We start from the raw sequence: 25,599 nt of genomic DNA, 5'->3' as shown, positions 1-25,599 counted from the left end.
GGAGAAGGAATGTTCTCCACCCGGTGCAGCCGGCGGGCAAGCAAATCGCTTGTGCCCGATGTCCATGCACGCACCCCTTACTCTAAAAGACACATCTAGGAGCTGAGTGCCATTTTTAATAACAAAAATAATAAAATTGAATGGCAATGTTACTGCTTCCATTTCCATAACTTCCATTCACAGCTGTACCGGCATTTTCCTAGAAATTATACCAGGTCGGGAGTGGGGAAATTTACGGAATGGCTTCTATGGAACATTGACGGCTCATTTCCCACATGACACCGATACGGAACACTGCCAGAAGATGTATGGTTTTCAGCATGCATGAGAAAGGGTTTCTAGGTTCTTATTTGAATTCTGATTTTTTTTTTTATTTTTTTTTTTACAGTGATCAGGAATCTAATAAAAAATGTATAATCCTGTCCCGTGCATGGTATAACGTCATTTCCAGTGTCACTTCTGTGTGTGTTTTTATGACAAAAATGTAGTTTGGAGACCTGACAGACTCTGCAAGGATTCCTCCTGGTGAAAAATCTTGTAATGTGTGACCCCTGTCACTGATCAGTCATGTCAAGACAGAAAGTTGTGTAGTGTGAACAGTACAGCAATCTGACAACTTTGAAAGTTGTGTAGTGTGCCCATGGCATTAAAGAAGGAATTTAATTTCAGAGTTGTGTAGAGTAAGACCAGGTAAAGATGATTCTTCTAATTGTTTTGCCAATTCATTGATATAAATGTTGAAGAGGGTTGGGGAGAATGACTTGCCCTGCCTCATAATGCTCTTGGGTAAAATTTGCAGTTTGTTTATTTCCAATGTTAATTGAACATTTAATGTTTGACTACATAGATTGATTAAATTGTATGTTTTCACGGCTTCTTTTTTTTTTTTTTTTCTGAACCACCTCTTTGGAGAATGATCTTACCATGTTCAGGTCTATAAACAACTAATCACTACTTAAAGTGGGGGTGAATCAGAAGGGGTGAAACAAATTAACGCAGAACCAAACAACTTTGAAAAACATAAACATTGAAAAATTGGATGACATGTATCGACAAAACCAAGTAAATTCAGTCCATGAAAACTGGAACAGCAATTTTGCACGTGGCCTCTTCCTTTCGTAGTTAAAGCAGTAAATGAAGAAGGAAAGGAGAGGGATGTTACCAGGATCGTGCTGGGGGTGTGTTAAAAGCGGGTCCTGGTGCTGTGCTGTGTTTGCCTATGATGAAACCGTGTGTGTGTGTGTGTGTGTGTGTGTGTGTGCGTGTGAAGTGTCCACCGGTGAGTGCACGGGACTTGTTCCAATTGGTTCTGGTGTATAAGGTCGGTATTATATCGTGGCGCCTCCAAGCAGCAGAAAAGACCCCGAAGCCACCACTGAGGCCCACAGCCGTACAGACACCCCGCGATCTCAGGAAAGCCCTGAGCACCCCGCCCTGCAGCCACAGAAGATCTCCAGCCCCCAGAGAAGTCGGAACGGCCCACGGAGCAGTCCCGGAGAGCGCGAGGAGACCCTGCACCCATGAGGTGCACACATACACCCCACCCCCACGTGCTGGCATAAGATGCAACAGCAGGCGCAGAACCCGGGCCGCAGACACCAGCCACAGACCGCAGCCAGGTCCCACGCAACAGACTGACACCCCGCCTGAAATGCCTGCCCCACAGATGAGTCAGCAGGGCCACCACGCCCATCCACGGCCAGTGCAAGGGCGAGATCCGCCCATTTATTACATTTCACTGCATATATGTATGAAAGTATGTATATGTATGTGACAAATAAAGAATCTTGAATCTTGAATCACATCTGGCCAGATGCCCCATCCGGCCGCAAGCTCTGAGCACCCATCCATGTAGCCTAGTGTGCTCAGTGCAGGGCAGCTTTTCAAAATAATCTTTCCATGTCTCCATTTTGGATTGGGAAATCTGTATTGGCTTTTTTATTCAGTGCATTCCAGTTTTCCCAAAACAGATTTTATTTGATTGGTTTTTCAATGGTTTCTTATTAATTTTGTGTGAACTTTGGCGTTTCTTTTTTAGGAATTTCCTCATGTTTTGACCTTCTGAATCAAACCAGTTTTCTGAGATTATGTTTTTGGTTGTTTTTGGTTTTGAGGGCTTTACATTTTATATAGATGGCAATTCATCAAATATTTTATTTGTATTTTGTATCAGTGATATTTACATCTTCTTTATTGTGATCGTAACCTTGAAGTTTTAAGATAATTATTTGAGAGATTTAATTGTGGGTTCTGACATTCTTCTGTGCTGTTTTGGGCACATCTGTACAGATTCGTACAGCTTACTGGGCTTTGCTTGTGTGGTAGTGGTTTCTGTTGTTTAAAGATAGTCATTCGGCTATGATCTGACAGAGGTGTTAGTGGTTTGACAATTAATGCTTTGAAAGAGAATGGGTTTAAGTTTGTGATTGCATAGTCAACAGTGCTACAGCCAATAGATGAACTACAGGTGCACTGTCCCAGAGAGTCCCCTCCCATTGACGATGTACAAACCCAGGCTTTCACAGAGCTGTAGCAGCTGTTTCCCATTTCTGTTAACCTGGTTGTCAAGCTTTTTCTTGGCTGATCAACCATGTTGTAAGGGTAGGTGTGACCAGAGATGTGGTCATCTCCCTTTACACTTGTAAAGTCAGACAGGTTACCTGTTTTGGGCAGGTAAGTCCCCACAAATCAACACATTTCCCTGGGCCTGGACGCTGTTGAGTGGGACCTCGGGAAGATCTCATTGAAATAAGGAGACTCGGGGAGGGGGGACATCCTGGTTGGAGTCAGTCTTTTTTAAATTTGGATCACAATATGTGTTCTTTGTTTTTGGATTATTGAAATATGATTTGCCAAGATAGATTTTTACCATATTACTTATTTTGGAGACCATCTTCCTTCTTTGATATGGGTTTGGGCCAGCTTTGAATGGCATCTAGCTAAGCCACCTGCTTAGAGGGCGAGAAACCTGTAGAAGCCTTGGGGCACCTCTCTAACTGCAAACATGAGACAGGAGAGGAGTTGATCCCAGTTGCGCCCATCTCTTTCAATCTGTACAATTCTGTTGTGTTTTATCCACGCCCAAGTGGGCTCGCAGTAAGTGGGTGTGGTATAGTTCTAATACTGTGTGACGAAAAGGTTTTGGTACCAGTAGCTGCTCAGTCATTTAATTGTTTACTATTATCACCTGGTATAATAACCCATTCTTGACAGCGAAGTGGGGGAATTTTTGAGGGTGCCACTTGTCCCACGTCCACACCTTCTAGGACTCTGACGTTTCTCAAAGCAGTAACCAGAGAATTTAGTTATGCTGTACCATACTGGCCTGAGAGAGGAGGTTGGAGGGAAACAGGGTTAGCTTCCTCACCTGATAACGGCAGAGCCCTCTCCAGAGGCGCCTCCTCAGCCACTGAGGCTGGCTCTGGTTCATCAGAGGACTGCCCATTGCCCAGAAGTACCTTGGCAAGCAAATAGAGAGTTGGTAACCTGGCCACCATTACATGTGTAGCTCTGGTCTGTGCGTCCAACCTCGTCTGGCACACAGTACCACGCCCAATTCTTTGGTAATGCTGCAAAAAGAAATTTCAGTGGCAGCATAGCCTTTTATGCCTAATTTCGGGCACGTGCCATTTTTTTTCCAAACATTTTCACTTTACATTACGTCTTCAACGCGGGTCGCATTGCGCCCGAAAAGGGCGAAAATTTGTCAATCTGGGTGCCATGTTTCCATCACTGTCAAAGCTTGAGCCGATAAATACCTGTGACTACAGCAGTCATTTGTCCGGGCAATGAATACAAAGTGTAACCCTTCCTTCTAAAGACAAAAGCCAGATGTTGGTTGGTTTTTGGTGCAGTGGGAAAGGGGTATTTGTGAGACTCACAGATGGTACAAGGTAAGGGGTTGAATGGGAGGAGGGTAACTCAGGGTTCCAGTAACATCTCACAACAGATCCAGGGGAATATTAACAACCCAAATAAATTGGAATGTTTCAATATTGTTTAATTTAATGTTAGAGGAATAAACTCTCCCTATAAGCGTTCAAAGATTTTAGATTTCTTATTTCTTATGGATATTGCCTTGTTGCAGGAAACACATCTTAAACCTAATTACATTTCCAGGATTCAAAACAGTTTTTATAAACCTGTTGTGGCATCAGCCGATGGTACTCGTACAAAAGGACTTATGATATTAATGAGATGTAGCATATATGTATAAATTGGCCCCAAAGCATTTCATCTCTATAACTGACTTAAACTTAACTGATGTGTGGGGCATGCATAATTCATCTGCTAAAGACTATACCTTTTTCTCCACAAGAATTGATTACATTCTTATATCCTCTGGTTTATTGTCTTCGGTACACTCAATATAATCTTTGCCCAGACATATATCTGATAACAACCCAATCATATATACTTTTAATTATTGGAATATCAAAAATTAGGCTTCTAGATGGAGGTTTAACTCCACCCTTCTAAAAAAAAAATGCATTTCCAACAGAATTAATAACAGAAGTGAGTGAATTTATGACTTTAAACAAAAATAGTGCCACAGATATGACAGTAGTTAAGGCCTCCATCAAGGATTTCATACGTAATAAAACCATATGGTTCAGTTCCCACCTATATAAAAACCAGCTTCAAAAGATTTCCACCCTAGAACAATTGAATGTTTTGGAAAATTCCCTTGTGTTGTGGAGATGGTGTGTTGAGCCGCCACACCCGACTTGGATCTAGGTGATTGGGATCAGAGTGGCTGCATACCTGTTGCTGGTTGGTTGGACTAATGAGCGCAGGTAAAACCACCATCCCCACACACACTCAGGATAGGAGCCCTGTCATGTTCTTTTTGCTCCTGGCTAATTTCAACTGGCCAACTCACTACAACAAACTGGTGTTTACAACCCACCGTCTTCTGTGTCTTCTGTGCCGGAGAGCCCTGAAAAAGTCACTTGGGTGGCATGTGGTAGGAGAAGCTGCTACACTGGCACCTGTGCAGGGACTCTCCGGCACGGGGAAGGGACACAGAGGGCCTGTCCAAGGTGCCCTGGAGCCACCAGCGGGCCAACAGCGGCCCCAGCACCAACCCTCTCCCGACTGGCAGCAGCAGAACCCAGGTTGTCTGACGGAGGACTGGGGGAGAAGCAGTCACAGCAACCACCATGAGTAACGGTCTGCAGCTAGCACCTCCGCCACTGCCGGAACCATCCAGCAGTCCAGCAGCCAGGCCACCCCTCCAAGCAGCCCCTGCAACAGCCAAGTCATGGCTCCGGAATGGAGAAGGGCGCAGTCTGTCGTCACCATGGGGCAAGGAGGCCGGTCGACCGTGGCTCCGGGGAACCAGGTCCTCTGGAAGGGGGCCAGTTAATATTTTTTGGACATTTGTTTGTTTAAGGTATGGGAACCCTGTTTCAGAGTTGGGTGTTTTTATTATTTAAGGTATAGGAACCCTGTGTGAGAAACTGTTTAAGCCTCAGTTTGGCTTCAGTTTGGTGTCAGAGTTGTCTGGTGAGCAGCCACACCTGACCTGGATCTAGGTGATTGGAATCAGGGTGGCTTCAACCTGTTGCTCGTTGATTGGTCTAACGAGCAGCAGGTTATCCGCCATCCCCACACACACTCAGGATAGGAGCCCTGTCACGACATGTTCTATCTGCTACTGGGCTAATTCCAGCTGGCCCACTCTTTACAATAAACTGATGTTTACAACCCACAGTCTTATGTATCTCTGTGCCGGAGAGCCCTGAAAACACCACATGGGTGGCGTGTGGTAGGAGAAACTGCCACAGACCTTTAAAGGAGTTACGAAAACAAGCTATATAGAAGTTATAACAAAACAAGCAGAATTTAATGATTTGCTAAGACGCAGGGCAGAATATATGATCCATATAACCAAACATAAGTATTAGGCAGCAGACTGAGGCACTAACTCTCAGACAACAAGAAGCTAAAAGATCCATACCAGCGATCAGATGTGCGATATGTGGAGTAGCATCTTTGACAGGAAATAAAGGACACATTCAAGAATTACTTTAAAGAACTGTATACAAGTTCCTTCTAAAGATGACTTCACCAATTTCCTCTGGTGGACTGGACCTCCCTACGTTGTCATTAGAGCACACCTAAACTGTAGACTCTCCGATTACACTGCCATACACAAACTATAGATGGCATAACTGTGGAACTCTACTTAGCACCAGTGTGCCAATCATTGTCCCATCTCATTCATAAATGCCGACCTGAAGATATTTTTCAAAGACTTAAAGCCAGTAGACATGAGACTGTGGTTGAGAAAATAATTAGCCCAGATCAAACAGGCTTTATTAAGGGACATCTCACCTCTGATAATATTCTTCGGCTCCACCACATACAGTACTATGTGCAGCACATAAAATACTGCCTGCCTGTAGCCTGCTATTTCTAGATGCTGAAAAGGAGTTTGATCGTCTTCAATGGCTAAATCTTTGGAGGGTTCTAAAATTATTTACGTGTGGAGATATATTTAGCCATATAATTTAAACACTGTATCCTTCAGCCCGGGTATGTGTAGGAGGAGGCTTATCAGATTTATTTGACATAACGGGGCACACAGCAAGGGGACCCTCTGTCTCCTTTAATCTTTAAAATATCCATCGAACTGCTTGCACAGTTAATTCAAAACTGTCCTCAGATTTCCTCTATTACAATCACACTGAATATCACTCTATGCGAACGACACATTCGTTTATATGGCAGATGTTCAACAAACTCTCCTATTTGTTTTAAAAACACTGGAGGATACAAGGTTAATGTGTCAAACTCAGCACTGATGCTGATTAACGGACAAAAGTAAGGTGTGCCTCCCTCCCCAGATTAATGTAACAAATGAGGTCCTTTACTTGGGTATTTAAGTTAGTACTTCCCTCGCCAATAGCCAAAACAAATTAAGATATCAAAAGAAGGAGACACCTGCCAGCATCAGTTCCAGCCCATACATCGGTCATCAAAATGAACATCTTTGCCCGCATTCATTTTATCAGCTCAATGATCCCACTTGCACCTCCAATAGGATATTGGCAAAAACTGGACACCTCACTACGATGCTATTTTTGGAATGGTAAACCATATAAAGTCAGGTAAGTAAGGTAAAGTAAGGTCAGCTCTTCAATTAAAAAATGATGGGGGATGGGCAAGTCCAAATTGTAAACTGTAACATTGGGCATTTGTATTAAGATGTCTGAAGCGCGGAGGAGGCGGGGGAGGCGCCAAGGGGACCAGAGCACTCTCCCGGACCGGATTAACTTTGGACACATGGAAGGTGGGATGGACGCGCATGGACCTGGGAGCTTGAGCCGCACTGCCACCGGGTTGACGACCTTCTCGATCATGAACGGGCCGATGAACAGAGGAGCCAGCTTTTTGGACCTCCACCTTAAGGGGGAGATCCCGGGTGGAGAGCCAGACCTTCTGGCCTGGCTGGTACTCCGGGGCCTGGGAGCGACGACGGTTGGCGGCAGAGGCGTTGCGGCCAGCGGCTCGGAGGAGGGTGGCCCGGGCCCGGGTCCAGGTCCTGCGGTAGCGGCGAATGAAGGCCTGGACGGACGGGCAGGAAGCCTCCTTCTCAAGGGCCGGGAACAGAGGCGGCTGGAAGCCGTAGGCGCACTGGAAGGGGGAGAGGCCTGTGGCAGAACTGGTCAGGGTGTTGTGGGCATATTCCATCCACAAAAGCTGCTCAGACCAGGACGACGGGTGTTGTGATGTCATGCAGCGAAGGGCCGTCTCCATCTCCTGGTTCTTCCGCTCCATTTGGCCGTTGGACTGGGGGTGGTACCCTGAAGAGAGGCTGACGGTGGCCCCCAGGAGCGCACAGAACTACCTCCAGAAGACAGCGGCGAACTGGGGACCCCGGTCGGATACATCAACCGGGATGCCATGGAGGCGGACGACATGGTACAATAATAGCTCGTCGGTGCCCTTGGCTAACGGGAGCTTCGGTAGAGGCACGAAGTGAGCCATCTTGCTAAACCGGTGTTGCCGCTAGACGGTGGCAGACCGGTGACAAAGTCCATGGAGATGTGAGACCAGGGGCGATGAGGAACTGGCAGTGGGTGTAGGAGACCAGCAGGAGCAAGAAGATTTGTGCGGTTTGTGCTGGTTACAGGTGGGGCAGGCATTGACAAACCCTCGGACGTCCTCACCCAGGGAGGACCACCAGAAGCGACGCTGGACGACCTCCTTCATCCGCTGAATTCCTGGGTGGCAGGTGAGTCGGGAGTTGTGGGCCCACTGGAGAACCTCGGACCGGAGGTCAGGCAGGACGAACAGACAGTTGGGCGGACATGCGCTGGGTCCAGGTTGGTCCTCGGCGGCGGCTCTGACCTTCTCTTCTACCTCCCAGGTGAGTGTGGCAACTAGACGGGAGGACGGAAGAATGGTGTCAGGGTCAGCAGCGCCTTCCTCCTCCTCCTGGAACTGCCGGGACAGGGCGTCAAGTTTGATATTGTGTGACCCCGGCCGATAGGAGAGGGAGAAATTGAACCTTGTTAGGAAGAGCACCCAACGGGCCTGACAGGAGTTCAGTCTCCTGGCGGACTGGATATACTCCAGGTTCTTGTGGTCAGTCCACACCAGGAACGGCAGCTGGGTTCCCTCTAGCCAGTGTCGCCACTCCTCCAGCGCCAATTTGACGGCGAGAAGCTCCCTATTCCCGATGTCGTAGTTCCTCTCGGCCGGGGTTAAACGCCTGGAGAAGAAGGCGCAGGGATGAAGCTTCTGGTTGGAGGCGGTTCTCTGGGACAGAACAGCTCCGACTCCCACATCGGAGGCGTCCACTTCAACCACGTACTGCGGTTCGGGGTCAGGCAATACCAGAATGGGGGCTGAAATGAACCGTGCCTTCAGGGCCAGGAAGGCGTCGTTGGCGGCGGTGGACCACCGAAATGGCACCTTGGAGGAAGTTAGGGCGGTGAGGGGGGCAGCCACCTTGCTGTAGCCTCGGATGAACCTCCAATAGAAGTTGGCAAAACCGAGGAAGCGCTGGAGTTGTTTGCGTGTGTCCGGGGCGGGCCAGGTAGTGACGGCAGAGACCTTAGTGGAGTCCATCTGGATGGTCCCCCTCCCTACGACGTACCCCAGGAAGGAGACGGACGGGACATGAAACTCACACTTCTCCGCCTTCACAAAGACTGAGTTCTCCAGGAGGTGCTGCAGGACTGTCTGGATGTGGTGGACGTGCTCAGCTTGGGATCGGGAGAAGATCAGGATGTCGTCGAGGTACACAAAGACAAATTTGTTGAGCATGTCCCTGAGCACGTCATTGACCAGGGCCTGGAAGACGGCGGGGGCGTGGTGAGACCAAAGGGCATCACCAGATATTCGTAGTGACTGGAGGGAGTGTTGAACCCGTCTTCCATTTATCCCCCTCTCGAACCCGGACCAGATGGTAGGCGTTGCGTAGGTCGAGCTTGGTGAACACCGTGCCCCCCCCCCAGGAGTTCGAAGGCTGATGAGATGAGGGGCAGGGGATAGCGGTTCTTGACCGTAATGTCGCTGAGACCGGGATAGTCAATACAGGGGCGAAGCGACTTGTCCTTCTTCTCCACGAAGAAGAAGCCCACCCCCGCCGGGATGAGGAGGGACGGATGATGTCCGCCGCCAGGGCATCGTTAATATAGGTGTCCATGGCCTCTCTCTCCGGGGCGGACAGGGAGTACAGGCGGCCTCTGGGGGGGATGGAGCCGGGCTGGAGGTCGATGGCAATATCGTACGGCCTGTGCGGAGGAAGGGATGTTGCCTTGGCCTTGCTGAAGACTTCCCTGAAGTCGAGGTACTCGGCGGGGACCCCCAACATGTCGGGTGCGGAGTTGGAGCTGGTGGGTGGCTGAGGTGCGGCGGCTTGCTTCAGGCAGACCTGATGGCACGCAGGACTCCATCCCAGAATAGCCCCTGTGGTCCAGTCGAGGTGTGGGTTGTGACGCTGAGCCAGGGGAACCCCAGGAGGAGAGGGTGACGAAGTGAGTGCAGGATGCAGAACTGTATCGTCTCGTGGTGGTTGCCGGACAGGAGCATGCGGATGGGCACTGTCTGATGGGTGACTGTCCCCAGGAGGCGGCCATCCAGGGCAGTGGCAGGTACCGGAGAAGGCAGGAGAACTCGACCAACACCCAGCTGCCGTGCTAGGATATCGTCGATTATGTTAACTTATTGACCAGAGTCAATAAGTATTGCGAGGGAATGTGAGCCTTGGGGCAGGAGCAGCCGAGCCTGGCAGAGGGGGCGTAGGTTGGAGGGGGATTTGGAGGTGTGGCTCACCGGGACCTCCTCCCTCACTGGCGAGCCCAGCCCCTTTACTGGACACCCGGAAATGTAGTGTCCAGCTAGACCGCAGTAGAGGCAAAAGTTCCCCACCCGGCGTCTCTCCTTCTCCTCTGGGGTGAGGCTGGACCGGCCGACCCGCATGGGAGAGGCCTCACTCGTGGGTTGACGGGCCGGAAGAGCTGGCGGCCCGGAGGAACCTGGAAGACGGGTTGCTGGTGGCGCTCCACTTGCCTCTGACGCCTCTCTCGCTGCCGGGCCTGGATGCGTCGGTCGATACGGGAAGCAAGCTTAATGATGCCATCGAGAGAGGTGGGCGGGTCGTGGGAAACTAGCTCATTCTTCACGTACTCTGCTAATCCCATCAGGAACGCGTTAATCTGGGCTGCCGAGTTCCACTCACTCAGTCGAGCCTGGGTGCGGAAGTCGATCGCGTAATCGACCACGGAGCGGGACCCTTGACTGAGACCCAGGAGACCACCAGCAGCATCGGAACCTCGTGATGTCACCCCGAACACCTTGCGGAGCTCGGCGGCGAAGGCGTGTAAGGAGGAGCAGGCTGGTGTGCGTCGTTCCCACTCGCCCGTTCCCCACAGCTGAGCGCGGCCCGTCAGGTGATTTACGGTGAACGCCACCCTGGCTTCCTCGGAGGTGAAGGTGTGGGGCTGCAGAGCGAAGAGGATGGAACAGTTCGTAATGAACGGACTACAGCCGACTGCGTCTCCGGCGTAGCGTTCTGAAACCCCCACCTGGGGCTCGGGGGAATACCCAGGCTGGGCCGGTGCTGGTGCAGGTGGGTCCGGGGAAGCAGGCGGCGGGATGAACTGACCGAGAGCGATGGCGAGCTGCTGGACTTGGGCGGCTAGCGTGGCGAGCCCTTGCTCCTGGCTAGCCGCTGCTAGCCGAACGTCCGCTGAGGTGGAGGCTCGGACAGCCTCCTGGTGTTTGAGCTGTGACTCCACCCTTCCCATGCGTGCCAGCAACTCGGGGTTGTGTGCTGGGTCCATTGTTGGCCAGATTGTACTGTAACAGGTGTGGTTAGGACCCAATTGCAGCACAAAGACAGGCAGGGATATTTGGTAATGTCTTTTATTTGTAGAGCAGACGGAAGACAGGCAGGGGGGCAGGCAGGATACATCGTCGGGTACAGGCAGGGTCGATAACGGGGAGGGCAGACAGAAGACAGGCGGGGGGCAGGCAGGATACGTGGTCGGAGCGAGGCAGAGTCGGTAGCGGGGAATCAGTCCGGAGAACGCTGGAGAGTCTGGTGCAAGCATCGAAGACAATCTGGCAATGGGTGACTGGTGAGAGAGGCATATATAGTGGTTAGATTGCAGATCTGGAACAGCTGTGTGCGCAGGTGAATAGAGTTGGGCTAATGGGACAGGTAAGGAGAGGGAGGGGAAAGTAGAAGAAGGCGGAGATCATGACACTCTCAATACAATATTGATAAACAGAATTTTCTCCTACTTCAGAGTAAGGGTCAGCCTGTAAAGCCTACGGGGTTCCCTGGGGGTGAGATTTAAAAGACCATCCTATTAAGTTGGCTACAGAGTGCTCCAAAACGTCATGCAGTATATCTATGATAACCTAATCTCCAGGAAATATATTCCGACATCAGGAATGAAAACATGAGATAGGGATATATCAGAATTGGGACAAAACTCAGACTAGGATGCAATTTGGGATAATGTTACTGGTGCTTGGAAAAACCTTAATCATCACTATATACATTTTAAATTGTTTCTTAGAGCATATCTAATGCTGAGAATTAGATATAGAATGGGATTGGTACTTGACCAATATTGTTAATTTTGCTCCCAGGGAACCGTTGGCTCTTTTATACATGTTATGGGAATGCCCAGGGTTTTTGAGGAGAGGTTATGAGTACCCTTGCAGAACTAACAGGGGTACATTGCCAATGTAACCCGCTGTACATCTACAGAATGATGATTCCCACCTTTCCCTTACGGGAAAAACACGCAAAGTCTGGTTGGCAGGCCTGACTGCATCTAAGAAGATTGTAGTCCAGCGTTGGAGCACCTCCTCATGATAGCTCAAGTTGCTACACTGGCTTTGAAGATTTTGGGATATTTCTTACCTGAAACTATCAGCAAGAGTCGGGCGAGCAGACGACAGTTGGGTTAATCAATCAAAATGAATTTGGCAACCTGTTACACTATCTGTAACTTGATGGTGTCGCAATAAAAAATGAATGATAAAAAAAAAGTCCATATGCGGAATCACTGGGCCATACCAAACTTAGTGAGCCCAATTCTACTGAGAATTTCCCCCTTTTACAAATCATAATTGTTGGCCACTGTGGGGTCAAAATTGTGGAAGACCTTCTGGGCCTCTCCAAAGAGAAAAGGGGTAAGGATTCCTACCCATTGTTCCTTCCGCCATTGCTCCCGTGTTGCAGTGGTTTCAAAATCATGTAAATATGCCTCTATGTCGTCCCCGGGTCCCATCTAAGGGATAAAGTCACCGGTTTTAATTTGGTTCACTGCTCCTTTGACCTGTTCATGCTGCAGTCTGAGCTCCTTGGCCTTCAGCATAATGTTTTTTTAACCGTTCCTCCTGCAGGCCGTAGTTTGTCTTAGGCTGTGTCCACATGTGTAAGGGTATTTAAAAAGAAATGTGCCTCCTGCCCACACCAAAATGGCCTTTGAGGTCAGCGAAAGCAGGGAAAAAGTCCTTCCAGAGTGGAGATTTTTTTCAACTCAGTTTTCTGCATATTCGTGTGGACTGGCGAAAGGGAGGTTTTGCCAGACGATGACGTCATGACCTCGAATTAAACATGAGCAAAAGTTGTTTCAAACATTGAACATGCTCCAGAAACCTACAAATAAAAGCCTGATACCCATGTAATTACGGGGACTAGTACTGTTAGGTTTAATCTAGGGGGGCCACATTTTAAATTTTTATCATTCTTTCCTCCTCTGTCCTCTCGATTTTTTATTTTCCTGTAAATATCTGCCCATCTACACAATATTCATGCCGCCGACCGTTGCACGATCTGCAGTGCGTCCCAGCTCCCCATTTCTACAAATAAAAACAATAATAAACAGTGTGTTTTTATAGTAGATGTACTTATTGCAATTGAGTAAAAACACTGTGCATAACTGTGTGCAACCACGAGCTTCAAAGTGGGACAATCCGGGTCTTCTGGTCACCGTAGTTTAATTATATGTTTACAAGTCAACCTAGTGTTACTTTATCATTACACCACCGTGCGGATGTGTATATACTTCGCCCAATAGTTGTCAATCCACCTCTCTGTCTGTCGAAAGTACGCCAATACCATGTTGTGTTGTTGTATTCGCCGCTGAAGAAGAAGCCCATCAATGCGCATGCTGCCAATGTTCTTCTGTGGTGTTTGACATCAAGTTTTATTTGCCCCCACTGGTCTGGCATGCTTATGTGAGCGTTTTCAATTGTTTTTGAATTCTCTTGTGGACGGAGATTGTAGCGGTGAGTTTTTGCTTGGAGCCAGGGAATGAGAGAGTGAAGGCAGGCGGAGGTGAAACAGCGCTGGTTAGGGTGTATTTATTCAATGTTCAAACAAAATGGGTCATGTGGGCCAAAAGGACAACTTAAAGGATCGCAGGCGAATAATGAAAACGTTTGTTAGATCCACGCTTAGGTGCGCTCCTGTTGTGACGTGTCCAGCGGCTTGGGTAATGTGCCAGTCGGCACCATATCCCACAAGCACGCCGTCCTTCTCTGCGGGGACAACAAACTCTATATTAATTCCTGGTTTAGGATCGGACAGATCCGCAGAGTCCTTCCGCAGCAGCTGAGCGGCCCCGGGATGGGAGCCTGCACCACCTGTCTGCAGCGGTGGCTTGACCACGCCCCTTTGGCCACCTTCCCAAACGGAAGTAAGCAAAACTGGTATAGGCCTTGCGGAGTAGAGAAAGTTCATTTTTCCTTGGACAGCTGGGACATGGTAATCTGCCAGCAGCCCTTGGTTAAATCCAGCGTCGTAAAAAAACGAGCCGTACCTAACCGGTCGAGAATCTCGTCTACGTGGGGCATCGAGTAGGCATCGAACTTTAACAGCTGTAATCTACGCAGAACCACACCGACCAATTGGGCTTACCCACTAGCACGATGGGGCTGGACCATTCGCTCATAGATTGCTCTATTATCCCCATGTCCAGCATGGCCTCTAATTCTGCCTGCACTATTTTTTCATTTGTTTACAGGCAGGCGATACGGCCGGGAGTGCACCTTCTCCCTCGGGGTTGTCTCCACATGGTGGAGTATGAGGGGCGTAGGGCCGGGCAGGGGAGAGAACACGTCGGCAAAGTGCTGTGCTCAAATGTCGCTGTGGCCAGTGCTACGATCACACCTTTCCTCCATTCGTTTAGGAGGTTTAGTTGGTAAATTTTGGCGGATGCCCCCCTGTCTTTGCGTTCAACTTCATAATCGACCTTCCCCACGCATTGTGTGACCACAAAGGGCCCTTGCCACATCGCCAGTAATTGCAAGCTGGATGTAGGGAGTTGACTAACACCTTGTCTCCCAGTGAGAATTGTCTTAACCGGAGCCCCCTGTTGTACAGGTGGCGCTGACCTTCCCGTGCTTCCTGTCCTTACATGTGTAGCTTTTCTCCGAGGTCCAGGATGTACTGGACCTTGTTTTTACTGGTGCCAGTTTTCCTTAATCGGGGCGAGCACTCCACAAGGTCTCTTGTCAAACAGTAGCTCAAAGGGGGAAAACCCCGTGGAGGACTGGGGAACCTTCCACACCGCGGACAACAGGTGGTTCAGCCATGTGTCCCAATTACGGCTGTCATCGTTGACGATCTTCCGGATCATGTTTTTCAACGTTTTGTTGAAGCGCTCGCCCAGGCCGTCCATCTGTGGGTGGTAAACGCTGGTCCGGATTGAGCACCCAGTAACCCCTACAGTTCGCGCAGTGTGCGTGACATTAACGAAGTGCCCTGGTCGGTCAGGATTTCCTTCTGACTCCCGACCCAGGAGATGACCTGAAACAGCGCGTGTGCCACATTTTTGGACATAATACTGCGCAGCAGCACTGGGACAAACACGAGGACAAACACGAATCGCTAGCCCCAAGCACTGTGGTCCATAGCGATTCTCTCAAATGGCGTTTCGACTAAGGCGAGGGGCTTCAATGGGGCTCTGGGAAGGGCCAGTGGATTCACCAGCTGACACTTGGGACAGGCAGCACGGCACTGCCACACGTCCGCCCAAATGCCCGGCCAATAGAAACGGGCCATAATCTGCTAGAGCGTTTTCTCATGTCCTAAGTGACAAGCTATCAGGTTATAATGAGCCGCCTGAGAGACTAAACCCCGAAGGCTTTTAGGGACTAACAATTGGGTACTGACTGAGCATCACGGTTCACTCGTGTAATCTATCCCTTATCACCGCGAAATACGGGTGAGTGAGCGCAGCATCCGGGGGCACCAACACGCTATCAATTTTATCTACCCGCTCAAAGGTCCCGCGAAGCGTATCCTCCCGCGATTTTTCCAGAGGAAAATCCTCATTGGGATGGACTGGGGGAGCGCTCATTCGGCTGGCCCGCGGTGTCGTAGGGGAGTGACCGGAGACGCAGGCGGTGGCGCTCTGGTGTTCTCCCAACCCATTCCATCACTGCCTCCGGACAACAGCATAGCTCGTCCACTGCTCCGGGGATACGGCATGTGCCGCCAACTGGGCTTCTCCTAAAGGGAGGGGAACAAGCTGCTACGCCTGCTCTTGGTGCGACCATCCGGCCACCTCGGCCATCTGTTCAAAGTTGGCGAGGAACACCTCAGGATTGTCCTCCCCCGTCATTTTCTGTAGCGGGGGGGACTGGGGGGCCTGCCGGTCATGGCCCGTCAGGTCTGGTGCGCTTCAGGAGGAGGACCTGGATAGCCTGTTGGCTCTCCCAGAGCGCCTCCTGGTCCCTCTCGCAGACCCTCGCCATTTCCTGTAATTGCAGGGCTTGCTCCTGCATTGTGACGAGTGCCGCCATTATCTGTTCCAGGGGAAAGGGCATCCGGGATTCGGCCTCGCACTGTTCCATCGTGTTCAGGCGCTACTTGTAGAGGTGTATTCTGGCCTAGGGCCAGGGAATGAGAGAGAGGAGGCAGGTGAGAGAGAGAGAGGAGGCGAGAGAGAGGAGGCGAAACAGTGCTGGTTGGCGTGTTTTATTCAATGTTCAAACAAAATGCAGCACGTGGGCCAAAAGGACAACTTAAAGGCTTGCAGGCGAATAATGAAAATGTCCATTAGATCCGCGCTTAGGTGCGCTCCTGCCGTGACGTGTAGGGCAGCTTGGGTAAGGTGCTTGTCTCGCCCATTCTGCATGTCCCGCAGGCACGCCGTCCTTCACTGCAGGGACAACAACTTCTATTTCTTCCTGGTTTAGGATCGAACGCTTGTCGGCAGCGGCGGCTTGACGATGCCCCCTTGGCCTGCCACAGAGATATTTTCAAAAACACTGTTGGTGTGGACAGGAATTTTATTGAAAACAGAGGTGAAAAAATATGTTTTTAAAAATAGCCATATACAGCACGTGTGGACGAGGCCTCAATCTGGCGCTGGTGGCTCTCAACCAGCCTTTGCAGTATCTCTTCCAAGTCTTGGTTGATACTTAATTCAGCAAAAATAAGGGTTAGTTGCTGGATATCAACTTTAGTCATATATTCTCACCCACAGTACAAGTGCCCGCATTCCCCACCATAACTAACTGTGATGTCCGAGAGGCTGGGAGCTTCTAGTGTCGCCTTTAGTGTGGGTGAAGCAAAAAAGAAGGCAAACAAAGGCTCTCCACAAAACTGGATCTTCATTTATTGCGGATAGCAATAAGAAAAAGGCACAACTCAAAGTGGACAAAATAAGTCACCTGTCTTCCTTATTAAATTAGAATGAGGAAACTAAAGAGTGGTGTCTCTCCCACACCAAACTCTCCTTCCCAAACACTCTTCCCTCGCCATGCTCTCATTAGGCCTTATATGGTCCACCTGTTCCACTCTCTGTACAGTGTTCCCTCCTGTCTGGCTGCTTGTGGGGATTCTAGTCTTCTTCTGGAGAGCATTTTGATCTGTTGTTCCACAGCCAGCAGGAGGAAATGTAATGTCCCTTTATCCAAGCGCCTCTTGTGACATCACTATATATATATATATATATACACATACATACACTGTATGCCCACATAAGGGAGAAATATTTAATTTGATTATTAAGCTTGACATAATTGGATGAAAAGCAGATGGCAGCAAATGGAAAATATAAATTTCACCTGATAGCATGATCAGGAAAAGTCTGTTTGACAGAAGGATGTTGTGTAGTCCCATCAGGAGAACAACACTGGATCTGATCGGCCTCATTAGTGTTGTGTATAGAATTGTCTACCTACCCATTTCTGCAGAGTTCCTGGCCTTGAAGCCAAGCATGCTGAATGTGTGTGTGTGTGTGTGTGTGTGTGTGTGTGTGTGTGTGTGTGTGTTACATGAATATAATGGGGGAATATTCTACAAATGCAGCTCATGAATATAAGGTTTCCTGTATTTTAGCTGGCATTGCAAAAATGTGAGATCCTTGTATCGCAAAAGAAAATGATCAAAACTCTTCATTTTATTATTAAGCCACAAGTGGATTTGACACGTTAGTAGAAAGCCTCAATGCTTCCTCAATTTTATCAGCAATATCTTATTATTTTACTTCTAGCTGCAGTTCTTGCAGAGTTAATTAAGCCAAGACCGACTAGACGTCAGAGTAATGCCTGGATACATGTTGTGTAGTACAGGGGGACACAGTTAAGAACGGCCGAATGCAATGAGACGTTCTTTGGTATTCTAAAATATCCCAATGAGAATAGCAAATGATGCAGTTGGTCTTTCTTAGAATTTCTGGTCTAGTGTCCTATGAGCTATGCAACTGATGTCATAGGCTCTTCTCATCCTGTGACGGTTTACAGTGTAGTAACACAACTTAATGGGTAGTACCAAAAGTTTTCAGTATTTAACCTAAATACTGTAGTGCTTCGATATTGGTTAGTTGGCATTTTCCCACTGGTTTACAACAGTAATCATTACCTCCATTCTTAAACTTTTTATCTCATGATTATCTGGTTCTGAGGGGACTAAGTTGTATCCCTTGGCCCGTATAGATATAAATCGTTATTTTTACATTTAGAATAAAAACTGATACATTTCTTGATTAATAAGAGACCTTATTATTCCCAATATCATAAAAAAGTGAATTATTAATTGTCTTTAATAGATACATCATTGAAAATTTGCAATTTAATGAGAAGATTAGCGTCACACCTTGTAATTCCCTTATGCCGGTGAAGTTCATTCTGTATTTTTAATCGCACTAGAGGGTCTGGGATGTTTCCACAGAAAAATTAAGCATCTACAATGTAAAAATGATTAATTATGCTTATTTTTCTCTAATCGAATTACACACTGCTTGCCATCTCGGGAACAGAGCAAGTGATTGCTTTGAGTCGAATGTGTCAAACGAGACAAGGCAAGTTAAATAATAAAAGATAAAACATTTCACAAAAAGTAATTTTTCAAAGTATTTTCTCACTACTTTCCTGCCCCAGATGGTACAGCCTGCAGAAGCATGCGGCTATCCGCTCATTGTTGTTTAGACTAGACTGTTAAAGGGCCTCCTTATGTCAGCTTTAATTTATTAGTCTGTACTTATATTGATATTATTCTGTCTGCAAAGGTTAGTGATTAAGTTGAGGGCTGTGCAGAAATCGATTTTAATACTTTCACACTGCATAATTACTGAAAAGGTGCTTAAATGGAAATTATTTAATTGATTTTGATTGGGGTATGTCTGTGGCTGGAAAGATTTGATGTGGCTTTCGTCACAGCTAGAAAAACTGTTGAGGGACCATTGGCTAATCGAAGAAAAAGTGATTGACTTGATGGACTTTCCCTGGATGCATTGTTGAAGTTCTGTGTGTTTACCAATTATCAAAAATGTCAGATATGAAACCTTTGAATGAAATGTTTCTTGTCTTGTTGACCAAGCTGCTTATGAACACTGACTTAGGACACAATAACTCCACTGATTTTAATAAATGTTAATGCTCAAATGCACATTAAAGTACATAACCTGCTGGTTATGTAATAATTTCACATCATTCATTATCAATTTGGATTGATATTGTCACGATTAGGACATTTTATTTGGCAATTAATTGTCATACCAATAATAACAATTATCAATATATTTGTCAATTTTGTTCATTTTATGCCACTATCATATTATAAGATTATAATAGTGTTATAATACACATCAACCTCATGAAGATGAGCAATTTATTGTTGTTGAACAACGGAACATAAAAGTTGATTTGACAGTTAATTTGCCTGAACCCAGGGCTTAATTTATGCAGGATCCTGCCAGAACATGTTCCGGGACCTCCCAGATTGGGACTGGCACTTATTTGATTGGATCCGGCACCTCCACACAAACTGCGGAGCTGTGGCTTGAGCTGCGAGCTCCGCATGCGCTTCCGATGGGTTGCCCGCGATTGCCGCGCCACAACAGTGTTTTTATTGTACGTCTCTTTACGGAAGGAAACATGTAGGTATGGAATGGAACGGTGCTTAATGGGGACACTCTCTCCCCGATCATTCCCTCTTCATGCATTTTGCGCAGAAAATAATCTTAACGAGTCTACGAGTCGTGCCCCATTCCTCCATTTTCATTTGTTTTATTTTAGCCTCACCCACCAGATCATCAATCTCTCTGTGTTCCGGCACCTCCTAATTTACAAATAAAGCACTGCCTGAACGCAACTGATATAAACTTACGACATTGGTTTAAAATTCTCTTGACATTTGGATGGAGACATATGATTGAATTAATTAATCCAACGATTTTACAAAATGATGCAGCCACCTCAAATAATTGGCATCAGTTCACTGTTATGTAAAAATTGTGAAAATTATATCATTACTGCTAATATTATTGTCTAAAAAAAGTCTAGTATCAAACTGCTCACTGAATGAGCAGACAGCAGTTAACATTGTAGTAACATGTTATAGTATTATACAGTTTAGCTTGAATTAAATTACTTCATTGCAGCCTTTTATATAATTTCTACACAGATGAACAACATTGTTTATTATAGTTATGTTGTTTGTAATATTTAATAAATTGTACACATTTTCCCCCCATACCTGTATCTGCATATCTCGTTACAATACCAATCCCTGATTTTTTCATTGGGAAAAAATAATCCACGTCTTAGAATTAAGTTTAAAATGAGCAACTTTGGGATTGATATAAGATGATCCTCAAATGGCCAAAACTACTACTGTACTTTCTTATACAATAGAAATCTATGTCCTCAATTATTATCTAATCAATTCCTATTTAGGCTTCCCTTCTGGCATCAAGAGTTGTTAAATAATCAATACCATTTCTAATGAGTTCAGATTAGTTGGGGCAAGATGATTAATAGTTCTTCCCTGGTACTTGATGTAGACTACTAAAATCCATGCTCTGGAGTTCTAGTACATGTTAAGATCAGGGTTTCCTTACTGAAATATTTTTTTCTTTTGGTCTGCTCCCATCCTTCCAGAGTTGCGAAGAAGCTCTTGCGGGAACCCAGGTGTTCCGCCCAAAGGCATTCTGAATGGAACGCAGTTCAATGTAGGGAACAGGATCCGCTACCGCTGCGTCACCGGCTACGTCCTGGATGGACATTCGCTCCTCACCTGCGTCACCAACGCAGCCGGGGTCTCTGTGTGGGACTTCCCCGTCCCCATCTGTAGAGGTGAGCAAACAATGCTTTTCCTTTTCGCATTGAATCCACTATTCAAACAGTCACCATCTGGTTCGGTTCGGGATTGTACTTAACATTACCTATATGTACATTGAGGCGTCTTTGGGTGACAGTTAATTTTACGCCAATCTCATCGGCAAAAATAGAAAGGGGGGATTCTGTAAATTTACAATGTTTGCCATTTTAAATGCTCCGGGTTCAATCAAAATCCCCACACCTCCAGCGCCACCAATAGAAACTGCAGACAGGGCACTGTCGAGGCATCACCTCTTGAAATGGTGTGCGCTTTTCACCGGTTTTTGTTCGAACTGTTAAGCTGACTTTGAGGCAGCACAGAATTCACACTACCTGGATTGTAGATACGAAGACACAACACGCTGGGGTCAATTGCCTTTTTTAAGCGAGAGAGTGGCATTCAACATGCGTCTTTTCAGGTCCACATAGGTTTCCCACCAGCTTTGCATCCCCAAACTAGCTCTCTCTCTCTCTCTCTCTCTCTCTCTCTCTCTCTCTCTCTCTCTCTCTCTCTCTCTCTCTCTCTCTCTCTCTCTCTCTGACTCTGTGATCAATGTCATCCAGGGACATGAATAGACTGAGAAATAAGGGTGAAGGTGGACCCGATTCACCTCCCAGCCGACGTGTGCAGCCCTGAACCTGCTTTCCACAGCTCAAGAGATTTGCTTTTCACGACCCAAATCATAGTCATTTCAGTGTTCCATTACAAGGGATGACTTGGTTCAAGGTGCAAAGATGTCCCAAAACATAAACTATGAGTGGCTGCGTACCAGGCGGACAGATAGCAATGTCCTGTACATCATAGTGTGACTATGATTTCACATTGCCAGAGCCTTTTTCCACCCAATGGCTTTGCTTCTGAATGGGGGACTGTGAGGTTTATTTGTGAGGGCTTAAAAACTGTCGACATCGATACTTCGCCGTCTTCATGGGCTCATCACATATTTTCATCTTTGTTTCAACACATGAACACAAAATCTAACAAAAACATTGCAGGACACAAAACACACAAAAAAACATGACTTCTCATTCTAGACCGCCAGAATAAACAGCAACTGTGGTATGGAATGAATCACATTGGTTTGGATAAAAAATGATCCCCATTTGAGATTGGAGATCCCATATTTTTCCGTGGGGAAAAAGTCAGCGAAATATTGAAGCTTCCTTCCAAAGTTTGCCAAATACACCACCTATTGTTTGTGATGCTGTTATTTTTATAGTTTTATTAAACAAACAAGAACTTGGTTTTGTTGCATGCTGCTTTCCTTCTGAAATCTGTATGATGAATAGCTGAATGACTCTTCTCACGCCACGCTGCTTATCTAGTGCTGTAGATCGCTCTATCATGACACTTATTTGATCACTCCAACTCCACATTGAGTCACACAAACATTAAAGACAATTTGTCATGGGAAATCCCCTCAAAGATATATATTTGCATTAATGAGTTGAACGACAAATGGACTTTAACATTGTGAAAATCAAAAGCTTGGGATTTTGTGCTGTATTTGTCCAATTCTTACAATGTACACCTAAAATATATCCAAACCATTACGGTCTCAATAGCTGGTGGGTGTCTTTGTTGTGAATTTGAAAATGATTGTTCCTTAAGAAGGTTTTAAGGCTTTAAGAGAGGTACATTTGAGGATGTAGTTGCCTTGATTGACACGCCTCTCATTTGCATTTGAGCAAACCATCTGTCTGGTGGTTTCAACTCAACACCACAACGCACCAAGACTGGCCAAATTGAGAAATTCCTGGCTACGCTTCCTGCCAAGATGGCAGCGAGCATCAACCCAAGGTCAATGCTTCAAATGGTCTCTCCAGAAACAGGTCACATTACAGATACGGCGTCCAGTCGATGATCTAGGCCAAGACATTTTAAAATCCGGCACATGTCACAAGTCAGCAGGACTTTTACATGAAAGCCACCAACACCTGTGAAGCACTAAGCATCTAAGAAAGATGTCACCAGTAGAACTTTGGCGTCATCGACGGGACATCGTTTTGTAATCGGTTGTGATGACGGCACCTGAAGGCATTCGATTTGGGCCAGTTTTCCTTCTGGTTTTTGAACTCTGCCCCATCAGGGGCTTTTGTTGTTCAGCTTGAAGCTTTACAGTATATCCAGGGATGACAATAAAATAAACTAAAATGTATTGCGTCTTGCTAATAAAAAAAAAAACAATCTTGGTTTGCATTTGCAAGTTCCCAAGTGAATTGTGCATGTCGTTCCACTAGTCTTTGATTGCCTTGTTGCTCAGGATACCAGGGTTCTCCGTGTATTTGAGTCTGTTATCTTTTGGAGCTTAAACCAATTGGCAGCTTTGTGGTTTTATCACCAAATGGGGTAACTTTCTAAACGGGCAAGCTTGGAAACACATGGCTGCCAGGTAATGCGCGTATGCCATTTACCAGGAGACTGTAACATATGCAGTGATTTGAGCGTACGTACTGTGAAGGGAGAGTGAATGCAAGAAAGAAGTGGGGCAGAAAGTCTGAGAGTGCGCACTCGATATGCAACGTGCACACTGTGAATTATGTTTAAGTGCTTTCAGAGTTGAATGAATTTGACCCCCATTCACTTCCATTCCAAGTTGCGCAGGGCTTTGCAGAATTTCTCTCGCAACCCTGAGAAAGTTGGATTAACGACAAAATCCTGTTAATTGATTGACGACATCGCAGGTAAGTAGAAAATAAGGATAAACACTCCCAAACTATCATTTTAATGTCCTTGATGTGAGATAGAGATGGTGTATTTCTCCCACCTAAAGGAAACTGAATGCATCATGCGACTTTTACTGAGATTTCCGAATCGCAGATTATGTTCCGAGGAAAGGACGACAGCTCTTTACAGGCGTGTTCTATTCAAGGGACCGAAATGTCCGTTCTCACATCCTCATCAGTACGCCTGACCTTGCGCTGCCCCAGACCTTGTTCTGACGCGCCCAAATCAGTGAGAAGCTGTGGTTCGAAATGAGCAACAGCGGATGAAAATATGAAAATCTCTGTTTTGATGTCCCTTTTAACTTTTTCTCAGAAGCATATCCATCAAAGGTTTTCAAATACCTATTTGTTTGTTATGAAATATTCCAAGTTGCTACCAAATGAAGTGGCTTCGAGGTATTCGGCAGACCAGAGTATATTTAATGGAGGGAAGCTGTGCATTAGTTGTTTTTTTCCTCCTCTCAACACAGGCCTGAATGAATAATAATGAATAAATAACTGTTAAAGACTTCAACAGGATAGGTTTGAATGGGCGCCTTGCGTAAGGCTAAAAAAGACGCAGATTGAGGGTTCCGTCGGATCTAAGAATGGTGTTGGTCCTCCATCGCCACAGGGCAGACACATCTCTCCTTTCCAGGCCTCAGCCGCAGTCTGCCCCCACCCCGCCCCCCAAACCCGGCCTGCACTCCACAGCGAAGGCAGATGGTCCTTTCATCTCGTTTCCTCAGAGAACCTGCCCATTCTCTTGATAGCTGAATGCTTCCAAAGCGGCACACACCAACACCATACCTTGCTCCAAGCGTATTACCCCCCCCCCCCCACCCATCTCACACACACTCACACTTGCACCCACTGTAATACACTATATCCTAACTCCTTCACCACTTACCCTGTCACCTCTCTTGTACATCCAATCCAGTGCACCCTTTTCTATACCCCTATCCCAACCCTATCTGTTTCTACCAACTTCCAAAAATATAACAAAATCCACCATCCGTAAAAGGTTTGTATGGGACAGTCATGGTAGGATAAATTTCACTTCCCTTGCGATAATTTGAGCTAACATTTGCTCGTTTTGGCCATTTTCCAACCATGTAACGTCAAAAGCTGTTGCTGGGGGAATGTTGATAAAAAAAACAAAACTGTGAAATCTAAATTTTATACTGGCAAACAAAGTATTGACCATTACCGTGATGGCACACCACTATCCTGTTAACCACTAAAGACGTCAAATCCATTGAACTGTGCCTATTACTATGGAATAGCAAGACTCGTGAACGATTCGTCAGTAACAAACAAATCTTTTAAATGACTCGAGAGTCTGGAGTCTCTACGGCAAAAGATGGGGCAAGCGACTTGTAGACGGTTCCGTCCTCATACACATGTTCAGGCAGGGAGACGGAGACAGAATGGCAGTGCGGTGCCGACACGACTGGGTTTTTATTCCAGAAAAGTCAAACAAAAAGGCTCGCTGGCCGAACCGTGAACATAAAGTATTGAATAATTGATCAGAGTCCATTTGGGTCGCGATCTGGTCCGCAGAGTCTCCTGCACCATGCGTCCTCACAAGACACAGACAAACAATACATAAGAAAACTCTCCCAGCTGACTCCATCCAATCAGCGGCAAAGGCCTGATCGGCCGAGTCAGAACAGCTGCACCGGTACGGGACGAAGCCCGCGCTGTAGCCCGCAGACCCTGGCTTAACCACGCCCCCTCATCTGCCACACTGAAAATAATTACTGACATCTACATTGAAGTCCAAGGCAAAACTGGTCAAGG

At 46.9% G+C, this 25,599-nt stretch overlaps 1 protein-coding gene across 1 annotated transcript in view; it reads left to right on the top strand.

Annotated features, from left to right (window-relative positions):
• The window catches only part of LOC307234379 (CUB and sushi domain-containing protein 3-like), a gene marked incomplete at both ends in the record, with an annotated part of 277,445 nt that overhangs the window by 43,509 nt on the left and 208,337 nt on the right, over positions 1–25,599 (top strand). The window contains one exon of the mRNA XM_080006075.1: positions 20,872–21,066. Coding sequence (XP_079862201.1) covers positions 20,872–21,066 — 195 coding nt within the window. The remainder of the gene's footprint in view (positions 1–20,871; positions 21,067–25,599) is intronic.

This window comes from Zeus faber, assembly GCF_960531495.2.
Source record: "Zeus faber genome assembly, chromosome: 8".
Classification (NCBI taxonomy): Eukaryota; Metazoa; Chordata; class Actinopteri; order Zeiformes; family Zeidae; genus Zeus; species Zeus faber.
This window is presented reverse-complemented; position numbering and strand designations above follow the sequence as displayed.